Source organism: Trypanosoma theileri (genome assembly GCF_002087225.1).
Source record: "Trypanosoma theileri isolate Edinburgh chromosome Unknown TM35_Tth_62_V1, whole genome shotgun sequence".
Taxonomy (NCBI): domain Eukaryota; phylum Euglenozoa; class Kinetoplastea; order Trypanosomatida; family Trypanosomatidae; genus Trypanosoma; species Trypanosoma theileri.
This window is the reverse complement of record NW_021639904.1, coordinates 41,835-56,105: the sequence shown is the minus strand read 5'-3', so window position 1 is coordinate 56,105 and position 14,271 is coordinate 41,835. Positions and strand designations below refer to the sequence as shown.

The 14,271-nt window shown below is 42.3% G+C and overlaps 8 protein-coding genes across 8 annotated transcripts; all 8 read right to left on the bottom strand.

Moving 5' to 3' along the window:
- TM35_000621210 (uncharacterized protein) lies at nucleotides 1-900 on the bottom strand (the record flags this gene model as incomplete). Its single annotated transcript, XM_029031007.1, has 1 exon — nucleotides 1-900. A coding segment is annotated over one exon (900 nt), but the record flags the coding sequence as incomplete, so codon positions are not given.
- Nucleotides 901-1,795: 895 nt separating this feature from the next.
- On the bottom strand, nucleotides 1,796-3,016 carry TM35_000621200 (uncharacterized protein; the record flags this gene model as incomplete). The annotated part of the gene is made up of 1 exon (XM_029031006.1): nucleotides 1,796-3,016. One exon carries the CDS (start codon nucleotides 3,014-3,016, stop codon nucleotides 1,796-1,798), a length of 1,221 nt encoding a protein of 406 aa, XP_028877712.1.
- Nucleotides 3,017-3,574: 558 nt separating this feature from the next.
- TM35_000621190 (uncharacterized protein) lies at nucleotides 3,575-4,822 on the bottom strand (the record flags this gene model as incomplete). The annotated part of the gene is made up of 1 exon (XM_029031005.1): nucleotides 3,575-4,822. The coding sequence occupies one exon, from the start codon at nucleotides 4,820-4,822 to the stop codon at nucleotides 3,575-3,577; it is 1,248 nt and encodes a 415-aa protein (XP_028877711.1).
- Nucleotides 4,823-5,456: 634 nt separating this feature from the next.
- TM35_000621180 (uncharacterized protein) lies at nucleotides 5,457-6,350 on the bottom strand (the record flags this gene model as incomplete). Its single annotated transcript, XM_029031004.1, has 1 exon — nucleotides 5,457-6,350. One exon carries the CDS (start codon nucleotides 6,348-6,350, stop codon nucleotides 5,457-5,459), a length of 894 nt encoding a protein of 297 aa, XP_028877710.1.
- An 825-nt stretch (nucleotides 6,351-7,175) lies between these two features.
- TM35_000621170 (uncharacterized protein) lies at nucleotides 7,176-8,003 on the bottom strand (the record flags this gene model as incomplete). The annotated part of the gene is made up of 1 exon (XM_029031003.1): nucleotides 7,176-8,003. One exon carries the CDS (start codon nucleotides 8,001-8,003, stop codon nucleotides 7,176-7,178), a length of 828 nt encoding a protein of 275 aa, XP_028877709.1.
- A 1,208-nt stretch (nucleotides 8,004-9,211) lies between these two features.
- TM35_000621160 (uncharacterized protein) lies at nucleotides 9,212-10,540 on the bottom strand (the record flags this gene model as incomplete). The annotated part of the gene is made up of 1 exon (XM_029031002.1): nucleotides 9,212-10,540. One exon carries the CDS (start codon nucleotides 10,538-10,540, stop codon nucleotides 9,212-9,214), a length of 1,329 nt encoding a protein of 442 aa, XP_028877708.1.
- A 634-nt stretch (nucleotides 10,541-11,174) lies between these two features.
- Nucleotides 11,175-12,230, bottom strand: TM35_000621150 (uncharacterized protein; the record flags this gene model as incomplete). The annotated part of the gene is made up of 1 exon (XM_029031001.1): nucleotides 11,175-12,230. One exon carries the CDS (start codon nucleotides 12,228-12,230, stop codon nucleotides 11,175-11,177), a length of 1,056 nt encoding a protein of 351 aa, XP_028877707.1.
- An 839-nt stretch (nucleotides 12,231-13,069) lies between these two features.
- TM35_000621140 (uncharacterized protein) lies at nucleotides 13,070-13,666 on the bottom strand (the record flags this gene model as incomplete). The annotated part of the gene is made up of 1 exon (XM_029031000.1): nucleotides 13,070-13,666. One exon carries the CDS (start codon nucleotides 13,664-13,666, stop codon nucleotides 13,070-13,072), a length of 597 nt encoding a protein of 198 aa, XP_028877706.1.
- Between the last annotated feature and the right edge of the window lie 605 nt (nucleotides 13,667-14,271).

The following is a 14,271-nucleotide window of genomic DNA, read 5'->3' as shown; positions in this document are numbered from 1 at the left end:
AAGAATACAGGACAGTGTAACCACAATCAGTAGTGGCACACGCACCCACACAGAACTGCTGATACTGCTGCTGCTGTCTGCATCACCCTTCTTGTTGTTTGTGAGTTCAGGAGGAAGTGTTGTTGTTGTTGTTGTTGTTGTTGTGTCTGTATCTGTATTTCCCGCACTTTCTTGAATACTTGGTGATTCACTCTCTGCAGATGAAGTGCCATTCTCAGTCGTAGCAGCATTAGAACCAACATCACTCCCTGTGGCCGAAGTGTTGGAAGAAGAAGGTTGTTCTGTTTCACTTCCCTGTTTAGATTCACCTTCTTCGGTTGTACTGACCACATTGCTTCCAGTTTGACCGTCAGCGGCAGGAGCACCGCCAGTACCCCTTGCGGGAGAAGAAGCAGCGTCTTGTGAACCGTTTCTACTTTGAGTATCCCGAGTTTCTGGTTCAGCAGGAGTAACAACAGCAACACTTGGGTTGGCACGATCCTCTTGTCCTGCATCAGTATGAGAACCCTGGTCAGTTACAGGATGACTCTGACCAGTGAGACCTTGACGTTCGCTACCATTAATTCCACTGTTTTCATTTGATTTAGCAAGAGCCGCGTCTTGTGGTTCGTTTTTACAACCAGACTCACCAGAAGGGCAATGCTCTTGAGCGTCGAGATCCGTCTTACGGCAACTATCCGCCCCAGAAGAGTCCGCACAATCATCAGGACTAGCAACTTCAGGTTTACTAACGCTAGGAGTACACGTGGGATCACTCTTTCCTGGAGGACAAGCGTTAACATCACCAGGTGGTGTTGCAGCAGGACGAGGAGCACCAGCAGCAGGACAACTACCACTACTATCACCGTCTTTGCAAGTGGAAACACTCTCAGGTTCAGGTTGGGCCTCTGCAGCTGCCATACAGAGACACTCAACACAGAAAAGCAAAGCAAGAAAAAACAACACACGGCGCACCATCATTGTTATAAAAAGTAAAAATACACTCTGAGTTTACTTGGCCACAGAAATAAGAAGAGAAAGAGAGAAAGTCAAAACAAAAAAATAAGCACAGAAGAATTAAAGAAAAGGTAATCAATGACAAATCCAGAAGAATCACCTAGATGAAATCTAATTAAAGGAACATAACAAATATTACCCAGTATTTAAAAAAAAAACTCCCAATCAATAAAGGAGAAAAAAAGAATCCCAGAACACAGTGACCTGAACCAAAAAGCACACTAATACGTTTCTATGGATAAGCTTGGCAACGCATACGCACTCATGATCAAAGATGTATCTGTTACTCTTTTTCCTTACTCAGCACACAGCAGATCAACAAAATACTGCAGGGCAAATCACACAACGCCCTCAGCAAATCATAAACAAACAAACAGATATTAACCATTAGCCCAACTTACCAGTAAACACAAAGAAATACACCAACTATGGGTGTAAGTCTATATGTGTATATATACGCAATTATAAATATAAATTCATCTGTTATTATCATTTACTTTTCCTCCCCTGCAAAAAGGCAGTTCATCATTATTATCACAGTACAAGCCCAGGTGCACACACACAGAGAGAGTCTCCAAGAACACACACACACACAATGGAGTAGCAATAATAATAATTATAGGATAAACACAGAGAGCAAAAACACACAAAACACACATTAACATTAAGAAACAAAAAAGAAAAAGAAAATCCTAACAGGTGAAGGATTAGTTAGATTGTAGTGTGGATGCATGCAAAAAAAGAAAAGAGAAAACAAAGGATGACCAGAGTCACACCATCACCACCACCACCACTACAATCAGCACACAAGAATACAGGCCAGTGTAACCACAATCAGTAGTGGTACACGCGCCCACACAGAACTGCTGATACTGCTGCTGCTGTCTGCATCAACCTTCTTGTTGTTTGCAGTCTCAGGAGGAAGTGTTGTTGTTGTTGTTGTTGTTGTGGTGGTGGTGGTGGTATCTGTATTATCTGCATCACTTGGGTTACTTGTTGCCTCACTCTCTGCAGATGAAGTCCCGTTCTCAGTATTCGCAGCATTAGATCCACTGGTGCTCTCTGTGGCTGAATTGGTTGGAGAAGGAGAAGAAGGTTGTGGTGGTGCACCGTCTAGTTGACCGTTACGTGCAGGTGCACTGCTGCTGCCATCAGCAGGTGTCGGAGATGTATTGGGAGAAGCAGCATCTCCGCCAGAAGGGTCATTAGAATGTTCACCACTAGTAGCTGCAGGACCTTGTTTATTGGGAGTATCTTTGGATTCCTTTGTAGTTTGATGAACAGTTGCTTCCTGTGAGGGTGAAGTGTTGGAAGAATTCTCAGGTGAACTCTGAGATGCATTACCAGATGTCTCTTTCCCTTCATTATCACTTGATCCTGTTGAGTCTGTGTTCTCTCGGCTTTGTGCATCTTTTGTGTCTTTGGCTTCCTTCTTTTCTTCCGGCGATTGCGTGTCTTCTTGAGTTCCATGCACGCCTTTATTTGATGAAGGTTCAGGCAGTTTTTGGTTCTGTCCACTGTGTCCATCTGTTCCAACTGGATCTGTTACTGACTGTTCTGCAGAAACAGATGCGGTTGCAATAGCGGTATCTCCTTGTTCTTTATTCCTTGAGTTTTCAGGTAAGCCGCTGATTTCTGCTCTTATATTTTGGTCCGCATTCTTTGTCCTTCGTCCCTCATCATCTCTCCCACCTTCACCACCTGATCCGCCTGTACCAGTGGTTGTATGGCCACTGGAAGAATTTGAAGTAACAGGAGCCTCATGACCATTCTCCTCCTCAACTTCATCACCATCATCTTCCAGTCCCAAATCCTTCTTAACATCACAAGCATCCTCACCATCGGGGATAACAAAAGCAGCAATAGCACGACGAACAAGAAGAGGAACACCAATAGTGGAAGGTTTAATAAGGGAATCAGAAGCTTTAGGACTATCAGCCCATACTAACCCACAAGCACAACACAGTGCAAGAGTTAGTAAACAGAGCAGGTAGCACCTCACCATTACAGTCTTTGTCATTGTTGTTGATTATTTCAATAGACTGATACAAGAAAGAGATAGAGGAAAAGAAGGAAAAAAAATTAAAATAGAAACAAACAAACATACAACAATGCAACAAATACTCACAGTGGAACAGGGGGAAGCAACAGCACAGTAAAGCAACAAAAAGAATATCCCGCTTGTAATGATATGTATCCATTAATAGAAAAAAAAAGAGAACACCCCACAATACCCAAATAAGAGAGAGCCAAACACACACACACAATACTCCATGGCTCTAGTTTATGTATTAAATTACTGCACACACACATCTGTGTATACTAGCAAGAGATGTATACCGTCAGTGAGCAGAAAAGCCCAGTTTTCTGCATACACACAACGGAAAAGCAAGTAATGGAATTATTAGGAAAATAACACACACACATAAAAGTAAAAGTGAAAAGAAATTCGAATTAAAAAAGAAAGCTGGTAAACAGATTATTAGTTCATTCATTCACCCATGAGGGATGTACGCAATTATGATTATGTTAGTACCACCATTATTATTATTATTTGACCTCAGATGAGTCCCACTGTTCAATACACTGTAGCGGAGACGAACACGACCACAATCAGTAGTGGCACACGTACCCACACAGAACTGATACTGCTGCTGTCTGCTTTACTCTTCTTGGGTGGTTTGGTCTCGCTCTTTGCAGGCATAGGAGGTTGTAGTATTGTTGGCATTGTGGGTGGCGTCACCTTAGTGGGTGTATTGCGAGTGCTCGCTGCTGATTCACGTTGTACAGGTGCCGCAGCATTCCTTTCCTGATTATCATTCTCTTTATGATGCGTATTCGTAGGAACTGACACTTCTTCATGACTCTCGGAAACAACAACATCTGCACGAGGAGGACGAGCAGGACCACGATTAATTGCAACAGTAGGAGTTCCACCGTCACCAACAAGAAGTTTATTATGCACACCAGGATATTCTGGATTACCGTATTCAGCGGTACGCTGGAGTACAGGGGGAGTAGTGGGATCAGCAGGTGTAACGTTAGGAGCTACACCGGGAAATTTCGGTTGACCATTTGAAGTATTCGAAACAGGCGATATAGTGGGAACACTAACACCATCTTTTGGTTGTGGACCCAGATGAGCAGCCCCAGGCACACCTGCTTGTTGGGGAGGAAAGGGAACACCTTTGGGATACCCTGGGGCTGCTGCGGCAGCAGGGTCAGTATTCTCAACTTTGGCATTACTGCGATTACGAAGAGAAGGATCAGGTGATAGAAGAGATGCTTTACTGGTGTCGGTCACACCGGTTGGGGAAACACCACTTCTAGCATTCACAACTTCTTCATCGGTCTTAAGAACAGGATCAGCATCACGTTCAGTCTTAAGAGCTCCACCATGAGAATCCGCATCACCAGGATATCCAGTACCAACACCAGTACCTGTAACCTGTTTAGCAGCAGCACCTGGATCCTTCGCCTGTTTTGCAGCCTCAGTAACATTAGCTCGTTTAGCAACATCACGAACAACAGACTCTGGAGGATTCCCACGACCCGGAATAGCGGCAACACAAGGAACCTTATTCTCCCCCGCAAGAGGATCAGGACATTGGGGCTTATTTTGACCCACAACAATACGAGCCTCATGTGGTTCAACGAGCCTAGTACCAAGGCCACCAACAACACCAGTTCCATCAAGGTGTTGAAAGGGGTTTTGTTGACGGCCAGTTGGAGTTGTAGCTTTGGATGGATCAGCCGAAACACACCCATAGGCGCAGCACAACATGAGAACCAGTAAACACACCACGCGGTGCATCATTTCCCTCATAGTCATAATAGTGATAGTGGGTATCGCTTAAAAACAATGGACTAGATAACAGAAATACAATATGAGAGATTAAAAATGTAATCAAAACACAGTAACACAAAAAAAAAAAACACAATAATGTAAAAATAAAAACCAAACCAGTAACAGAAAACATATCACCTAAGAAAACTCGGTAATATTATAAATAAGAGGGGAACCATATTCACATGGCTACCACATAAAGCACACCACTCAAGGAATCCAACTGAAAAAAAAAAGAATTATAGGTTTTCCAAGAACATGAATAAAGAACAACTCATTCTAAACGGTCCAAAAGCAATTACGAGTATTTATCTTTCGTTGATTACTTTCTTTTAATTTCCTTGGTCAAAGCAAACCAATCACCAGAATGCAAAAGAAAACTCACTAAGTAGCCCAAAAACACACATACAATGGAGTAGCAATAATAATTATAGGATAAACACACAGAGAGAGCAAAAACACACACACACACACAATAACATTAAGAAACAAAAAAAAAAAAAAGAAAATCCTAACAGGTGGAAGATTAGTTAGACTGTAGGGATGCATGCAAAAAGAAAAAGAAAAAGAAAACAAAGGATGACCTGAGTCACCACCACCACCACAATCACAATCAGCACACAAGAATACAGGACAGTGTAACCACAATCAGTAGTGGTACACGCACCCACACAGAACTGCTGATACTGCTGCTGCTGTCTGCATCACCCTTCTTGTTGTTTGTGAGTTCAGGAGGAAATGTTGTTGTTGTTGTTGTGGTGGTGGTAGTGGTAGTGGTTTCTGAATTATCTCCCTCATTTTGGTTGTTTAATGATTCACTCTCTGCAGGTGTGGTGTCATTTCCCGTCGTTGTGGTTTCAGATGCTCCTTCGCTTTGTGACTCTGTACTGCTGGAAGAAGATGACGTGACGATATCACTCGTGTTTTCTTTACTTTCATTGGATGCACTGTTGTCGTTGTTTCCTGGTTCACCGTTAACTGCAGGCGTAGCAATATCCACAGCAGCAGGTGCAGGAGCAGCAGACTTACCACCAGTTCCATGTTCACCAGAAGCAGCAATGTCCCCGGGTTCATGTTGATCTTCACCTGGTGCACCAGTATCAGAATCTTTACCTGGTCCACTGATAACATCACTACTAGAACTAGCAGAACCAGGAGTAACCAAATTCCCGGTTGAAGCTGACGTTGGTAGAGCACCAGAAGGTTGTAGTGGAGACTGAGAAACAATGGTTTGACCATGAGAGACACCTGGATCTCCTCTGATACTGTCAGAATCAACAGGGTCTTCGCCTTTTTCACCATTAGGACCCAGTTTACCTGCCTTGCCAGCAGGACCAGGGTCACCTTCAGCAGATTTAGCACACTTTTCAGGTTCACTATCACCAGGACTGCAACTAGCACCATCAACAACTTCACCTGAAGACGGTTCAGAAGTATCAGCCGCCACACATAAAGAGATAATGCTCACAAGTAACGTCACAACATACAACACACGGTGAAGAAACATCACGGCAGCAGTTCTTTTCTTTATTTAGGGTATCTGAGCTGCACAAGGAAAAAAAAAGAAAAAGAGAACAAACAGAACGTAAAATAACCACAAACACATTCCCCGACAGTAACAGAGAGAACAAAAACAAAAACAAATAGTCATACAAAACAACATCATCAACATAAATATCAACAGGCACCACAAAAAGAGCACCCAATCAAAAACTAAAAAAAATTAAAAATACCCACAGCATAATCAAACACACAAATCAGAACACTGTGGGAACTCTTGAGTTAACATTTAATTATAAATACAAATGTTTAACAGTTATTATTCATTCCTTCTGGACGAAGAAAAGCACAAAAACATTTCGCAGGGCCACAACACAGAAGATGCACCTCAACAAAACCTAAAAGCAAACAAAAAAAAAAGAAACAGATATTAAACACTGAGCCCAACTTACAAAGTAAACACAGAAATATACACCAACTATGGATGTAAGTCTATATATGTGTGTGTATACGCAATTATAAATATAAATTCATCTGTTATTATTATTTCTTTTTTCCCTCTCACAGCAAAAAGGAGTTCATCATTATCATCACACTGCAAGCAAAAGGTGCACACACAGAGAGATTCTCCAAGAACACACACACACACAATGGAGTAGCAATAATTATTATAGGATAAACACACAAAACACATTAACATTAAGAAACAAAAAAAAAAAAAAGAAAATCCTAACAGGTGGAAGATTAGTTAGACTGTAGGGATGCATGCAAAAAAAAAAAGAAAAGAAAACAAAGGATGACCTGAGACACACCACCACCACCACTACTACAATCAGCACACAAGAATACAGGCCAGTGTAACCACAATCAGTAGTGGTACACGCACCCACACAGAACTGCTGATACTGCTGCTGTCTGCATCACCCTTCTTGTTGTTTGCAATCTTAGGAGGAAGTGTTGTTGTTGTTGTGGTGGTGGTGTTTGATTCCTCATTAATGGATGATTCACCTTCTGGGTTTGCAACGTCTTGTGAAGGTGTTGCAGGAGTCCCAGAAGCATCAGTACCAGAGGATTGTGGTTCAGTATGTTCTTGATGCTGCGCATCTGCTTGGGTTGTGGATTCTGTTTCAGCTGTTTTATCACTGTTTTGTTTACCTTCATCTCCCTTGTGTGTGGGGGTGTTATCCTTTGTAGTGCTTCCTGGCGATGTTGTTGTACCAGAAACGTTTTGTTGGGTGATTTGTTGCGATTGCCCCTGTCCATCAACTTCTGGTTGAGTAGGTTTCCTACCGCTACCACCATCCCCTGGAGATACATCTTTCATCCCGTTCTTTTGGTCTTCACTACCTTGAGATTCCGTGTTCTCCGTCAGAGTATTCGTTGGAGTTTCCTGCTGTTCCACACGTCCATCGTTACCAACTGCAGTTTGAGTCGCACCTGGTTCACTACGTGTTCCAGGAGATAAACCTGTAGTACCAGGAGCACAATTTTCGCCAGTAGTAGTTCCACCGGCAGTACGACAAGTAGAGGACGTAGAAGATGAAACAGCCAGATTCCCGTTAGACCCTGGAGCACCAGGTGCAGCTTGAGGGCCTGTCGCAGTCACCACACAAGCAATGCTAAGCAAGAAAGTTATAGAAAAAAACGTACGACACAGCATCAGTAGGGCAAAAAACAATTTTTCTTTACTTGGATAAATTATCTGCAAGAAAGGGGAAAAAACGGAGAATACACTAGTCACACAAACCAAAAAAAAAAAACAAATCAAAAACAGCAGACAAACATAAAATCACAATAAAAACAAGAATTAAGGTGAAATCAAATACTATGCCAAAGTAAAACAAGAAAAAACAAAAAGAAAACCAGGAGCACGATTAAGTAAATAATCAAACACACAAACGAGACAGCTACCATTATACTTGAACTAAAATGCAATTAAGAATATGAATGTGTCTATTATCATTTGTTTCTCCCTCTGTGCGCTCACATACTTCTCTCCACTGTGACTGCTTCTAGCATCAGCCCGTACACCTCTTCATCCTCCACCACGTATAGGCAGCAGGAGTGTCCACCATTATAAGCCTGTATGGGGCCACAGACGGCTCTTCTTCATGGCAGTAGGATCTCATCAAAGCAGCAGAGTGAGAGGCACACCGTACAGCTCAAGGAACATCACCAATAACGACCACCGCAGCATCGTGAGTGTTTTCACCAACACCACACACAACACCAATATCCACAGACACCACCAAAAACAGCAATGGTCACCGTGTGAAAGATGTACAACATCACTCTTCTTGTTGTTCTCGACACTTGAGTTCACACATCAACACAGGGAGTAAGGAAAAGAAAGAAAGAAAGAAAATGAAGTGAGAAGGGGACACACATAGTGAGTGGATGCAGGGCACAAATACACACAGTGGAAAAGAGAGAGAGAGAGAGAAGCATCAACTGCAGAGTAAAGCAACACCAAGGAATATTCCGCTTGAATGATATGTACCCATTAATAGAAAAGAAAAGAAAACACCACACACAATACCCAAATAAGAGAGAGAGCCAAACACACACACAATACCCCATGACTCTATATATATTAAATTACTGCACACACACATCTGTGTGTACTAGCAAGAGATGTATACCGTCAGTGAACAGAACAGCCCAGTTTTCTGCAAACACACACAACGGGGAAAGCAAGTAATGGAATTATAAGAAAAAGAACACACACACAAAAGTAAAAGTTATTCGAATTAAAAGAGAAAGCTGGTAAACAGATTATTAGTTTTTTCACCCATGGGGTATATACGCAATTATGATTATGTTAGTATAACCATTATTATTATTTTGTCCTCAAGTGAGTCCCACCGTTCAGTACACGGTAGCGGAGAACAACACAGCCAGAATCATTAGTGGCACACGTACCCACACAGGACTGACACTGCTGCTGTCTGCCTTACGCTTCTTGGGTGGTTTGGTCTCGCTCTTTGCAGGCATAGGAGGTTGCAGTATTGTTGGTATTGCGGGTGATGTCACCTTAGTGGGTGTAGTGGGGGTGTTCTTTGGTGATTCAATCTGTGCAGGTGTTGCAGTATTCTCTGCCTGATGACCATTCGCTTCACTTTGAGTGCTTGCAGTATCTGAGGAGTCTGTATTACTCTGGGAATGAGCATCCGTGGCATGAGTAACAGGACGAGAAAAACGAACACGACCCGCTTCACTGCTGCCATTGCCAATATTAATAGCAGCTTCAGGCACACCAGGATATTCAGAAGAATTACCAGCAGAGGTTGCGGGAGGAGGATTAAAGGGAACCTCAGGAGCAGTATCACGATGACTGGAATTAAGACCAACACCATGTTTAAGGTCAGCTCCAACGCCTGGCTTACCATTAACATTCGGACGTCCACCAACACCACCATCAGGTTGTGACTGGGCAGTTAAATTAACAGACTTAACGAGTTTGGGGTCAACACCGGGAGTAGGATGAGCGTCAACACCTCCAGCAGGATCGGGAGTAGGAGCACCAGTTATTTTACCGGCACCAAGAGCAACGGACTTTCCACTTGCATTTCCAGGAACACCAGGAACACAGGGAACACCGTCAGCACCAGGGACTCCACCAATAACAGTGCCACTTTTATTAGAAGTTTTGAGACACTTATTCAAAGCAGTACCAGGATCCGGTGTAACGTCATTCTTGAAACCAGAGACACCAACTTTTTCTGCAGTAGGGTCAGAAAGACCTGTACCAGGTGAGATACCCAACTGTGTCGCAAGAGTAACATTAACCTTTCCAGGCACACCAACACCAGGATGTTGTTGGTGATTTTTCGCCGGACTTTCACCACTGGGTTTACCCGGTTTATAGCCTTGATCAACAGCAGAAACACCAGGGGGAGCACCAGTACCAGACGGGAGAGAACCAGGAACCTTTACTCCAGGAGCTCCAGCACCAACAATACCGGGTCGAACAGCGGGGATAGCACCAGGAACACCAGGAATAGCTCCAGTAGACCCAACTGGAGGAACACCAGTAATTGGACCAGAACTAGGATGAACACCATACACACGACCAATCCCATACCCAGCAGCTTGATCTTCAGTGAAAAGTGGAGGTTTACGTTGAAGGTGATTAGCCATCACGCCTCCATAGACGCAGTACAACATAAGAACCAGTAAACACAGCATGCGGCGCATCGTTTCCCTCTTAGTCAAAATAGTGATTGTGGGTTTCGCTTAAAAGCAATAAACTAGATAACAGAAAAACAATATGAGAAATAAAAAATGTAATCCAAACACAGCAACACAAAGGCACACAATAATGTAAAATAAAAAAAAAATACAGCAGTTACAGAAACTAAAACAGCAAAGTAAACTCAGTCAAGAAGAAAAAAAAAGACATCCATATTCATACGGCTACCACAGAAAGCACAACACTCAAGGAATCCAACTGCAAAAAAAAAGAAAATGAATTATAGGTTTTCCAAGTACACGAACAAAGAACAACTCATTCTAAACGGTCCAAAAGCAATTACGAGTATTCATGTTCCGTTTTTCACTTTCTTTTAATTTCATTGGTCAAAGCAAAGCAATCACCAGAATGCAAACGAAAACTCACACAAGAGCCCAACACACACAATGGAGTAGCAATAATAATTATTATAGGATAAACACACAGAGAGCAAAAAGACACAAAACACATTAACATTAATAAAGCAAAAAAGAAGAAAACTCCCAACAGGTGGAAAAATAGTTAGACTGTAGGGATGTATGCAAAAAAGAAAAGAAAACAAAGGATGACCTGAGTCACACCACTACCACCACCAGTCAATCAGCACACAAGAATACAGGCCAGTGTAACCACAATCAGTAGTGGTACACGCACCCACACAGAACTGATGATACTGCTGCTGCTGTCTGCATCACCCTTCTTGTTGTTTGAGAGTTCAGGAGGAAGTGTTGTTGTTGTTGTGGTGGTGGTGGAGGTGGTTGTATCTGTATTTCCCACATTTCCTTCTTGGGTGCCTGTTGTTTCACCCTCTGCAGATGTACGTTCGTGCTCATTCGTTGCAGCACTGGAACCACTGCCACCTTCTGTGTCTGAAGTGGTAGGAGAACGTGGAGTCGCTGCTCCATTTTCACTTCTTCCACTCTCTTCAGATTGCGGGGCACCTGCAGGCACACTACCACTCCCCTCAGAGGCAACAGCACCAGAACCGGCACCAGCAGCTGCAGCTCCTTTACCGTGAGAATCAGAAGCTTCAGTACCAGGTTCACCTGAAGTACGTTGAGAACCTTGCTCAGGATTACTTCCGGCAGGTTGTTTTGGTGTTCCAGATGGTGCAGATGCTTCCGCGGGAAGTTGATTATTACCATCACCACCACCAGATGAACCACCAGCAGTACTCGAACAAGTACTGCTAGTACTACCGTCAGCACCAGTACAAGTACCAGGGGAAGCAGCTGGACCAGCAGTACCAGTAGAGCCTCGTTCACCTTGAGGACCCTGTTCTGTTCGTCTGGTTGGAGAACAAGAGGGACCAGTTCCATCAGGACAATTGCCTTTAGTGATATCACTAATGGTTGCGCATTTGTCTGTCCGTGATGGTTCCGTACACTCATCAGGAACACCAGCTTCAGGTCTACCGGGGTTATCACTACACTCTTGACCAGTCGTGCCTCCATTACAAGGAATACCACCAGGAAGAGGCGGAGGAGGAGGTGTTAGGGCACCAGCAGGTTTACAAGTATTATCAGGAGAAAGAGTCTGACCTTCAGCGCAAGTAATACCAGAATCAACTGCATGAGAAGAATCCGTCTCAGCTGTCACACACAGAGATGCAACACTCAACACCAAAGCGAGAAAACACAACACACGAGATATCATCACAAAAACAAGATTTATTTCGTTGCTTTAGTTCACTTGAATACAGAAAGAAGAAGAGGAAAAGATAATTAATAGAAACACTCAATGTACTAGAAACAGAAACAGAGAAGCACAGGAGAGCACATCAAAACAATCAGTCAAATAAAACAACATGAGGAGTAAACGAAAAAAAAAAAAATAGTAACACCGAAAAAGCAATAATCCAACATCACTCATAGTCCAATTAAAGGGCAATCACACAGTTTCCAACACTAAACATTAGAATCCCATATTTCAAAGAAAAAAAAAAAAAAACTTAAATCGAAAAAAAAAGGACCAGTTGACGAAGAAAACAAACAAATATATAACAGTGTCTTTGCCTGTCAGCATATATACAATTACAAATATATACTTGTAAATATGTCTGATATGACATTTCCTTTGCAAAAAAAAGAGAATCATAACAGTGCAGCACAAAGCACAGGGCGCACAAGAAAAAGCAATAGAAAAAGAAAACAAATTATCAACGAGCCCCATTGTCAACGAAAAGTAAAGAAATACACCAAGTATAAATATAAATAGTTGTATACCCTATTACCTATATATATACATTTTATTATTTCCTTTTCTCTGATTCCAAAAAGAAGACTATCCCATTATACTGAGTAAAGCATACAGTAGCCCAAACACATACAATGGAGTGACGTATATAGAATATAGGTAATAAAACAACACAATAACATCATATACAAAAAAAACTCCCAATATATGAAAGATTAGTTAGACTGTAGGGATTGCATGCAAAAAAAAAAAAGAGAAAACAAAGGATGACCTGAGTCACACCATCACCACCACTACAATCAGCACACAAGAATACAGGCCAGTGTAACCACAATCAGTAGTGGTACACGCACCCACACAGAACTGCTGATACTGCTGCTGCTGTCGGTATTTCCTGGCACACCTTCTTGGTTACTTGGTGACCCACCTTCTGCAGATGTACTTCCATTCCCAGTCGTTGCACTGTCATCTTTACTGCCACCCTCTTTCTCTGAACCGCTGGAAGTAGATGATTGTGTTGCTCCACTTCCACTTGATACACTGCCTTCATTTTGTGGATCAGCTGGAGAGGGAACTCCACCACTCCCATCAGGAACTGTATTAGAAGAAGCACCAGAAGAACCTTGATCCGTTTGTGGCTGTTGATCAGAAGTTTGTCCTGATTCTAAATTGGGTATTTCCCCCGGTTTTTCACCAGGGCGAAGAAGACGAGGATCCTCGTTTGGACGATCACCACTAGCAGAACCCGAAGGCTTAGTACCAGGAGCAGGGGGAAGACAATTACTACCAGGGGAACCGCACGCCACAGCACCATCAGGACCCGCAGCCGTCACACGCACACAGGCAACGCAAAGCAACAACGCCAGTAAATGCAACACAGAACGGAACACCATCATCGTGGAAAGAAATCTTTTTGTTGATTTAGGATACTTTGCTAAACAAATTTATAAATAAAAAAACAAATAAAATAACAGAAAAAAAAGAAAAACACAATACAGTAGACACCTACAGACGACGGTACAGAACACAACAGACAACAGTTACTAAACAAACAACAACAATAAAGAATTCAATAATGAGTCGCCATAAACAAAGCTAAAAAAAACAACAACTTTGAAAAAGAAATTAAGATCATAGCCAACCGGGCCACCAAACACGCAATTCAGAGATATATGGGTGTGCTAGAGGTAATAAGCACATATGAATAAACTGTTATCTTTTATTATTTGTTCTCTCTCTAAGAAAAGCACACCAAAACAGTTAAGAACAAAAGACACAACAACAAGAAAAAAAAAAACAAACTGAGATAATAACCATTAGCCTAATTTACCCTAGTAAACACAACAAATATACACCAACTATGGGTGTAAGACTATATGTGTGTATATACGCAATTATAAATATAAATTTATCTGTTACCATTATTTCATTTTCCCACTGCGAAAAAAACAGTTCATCATCATCACAGTGCAAGCCCAAGCAGACAAACAGAGAGTCTCCA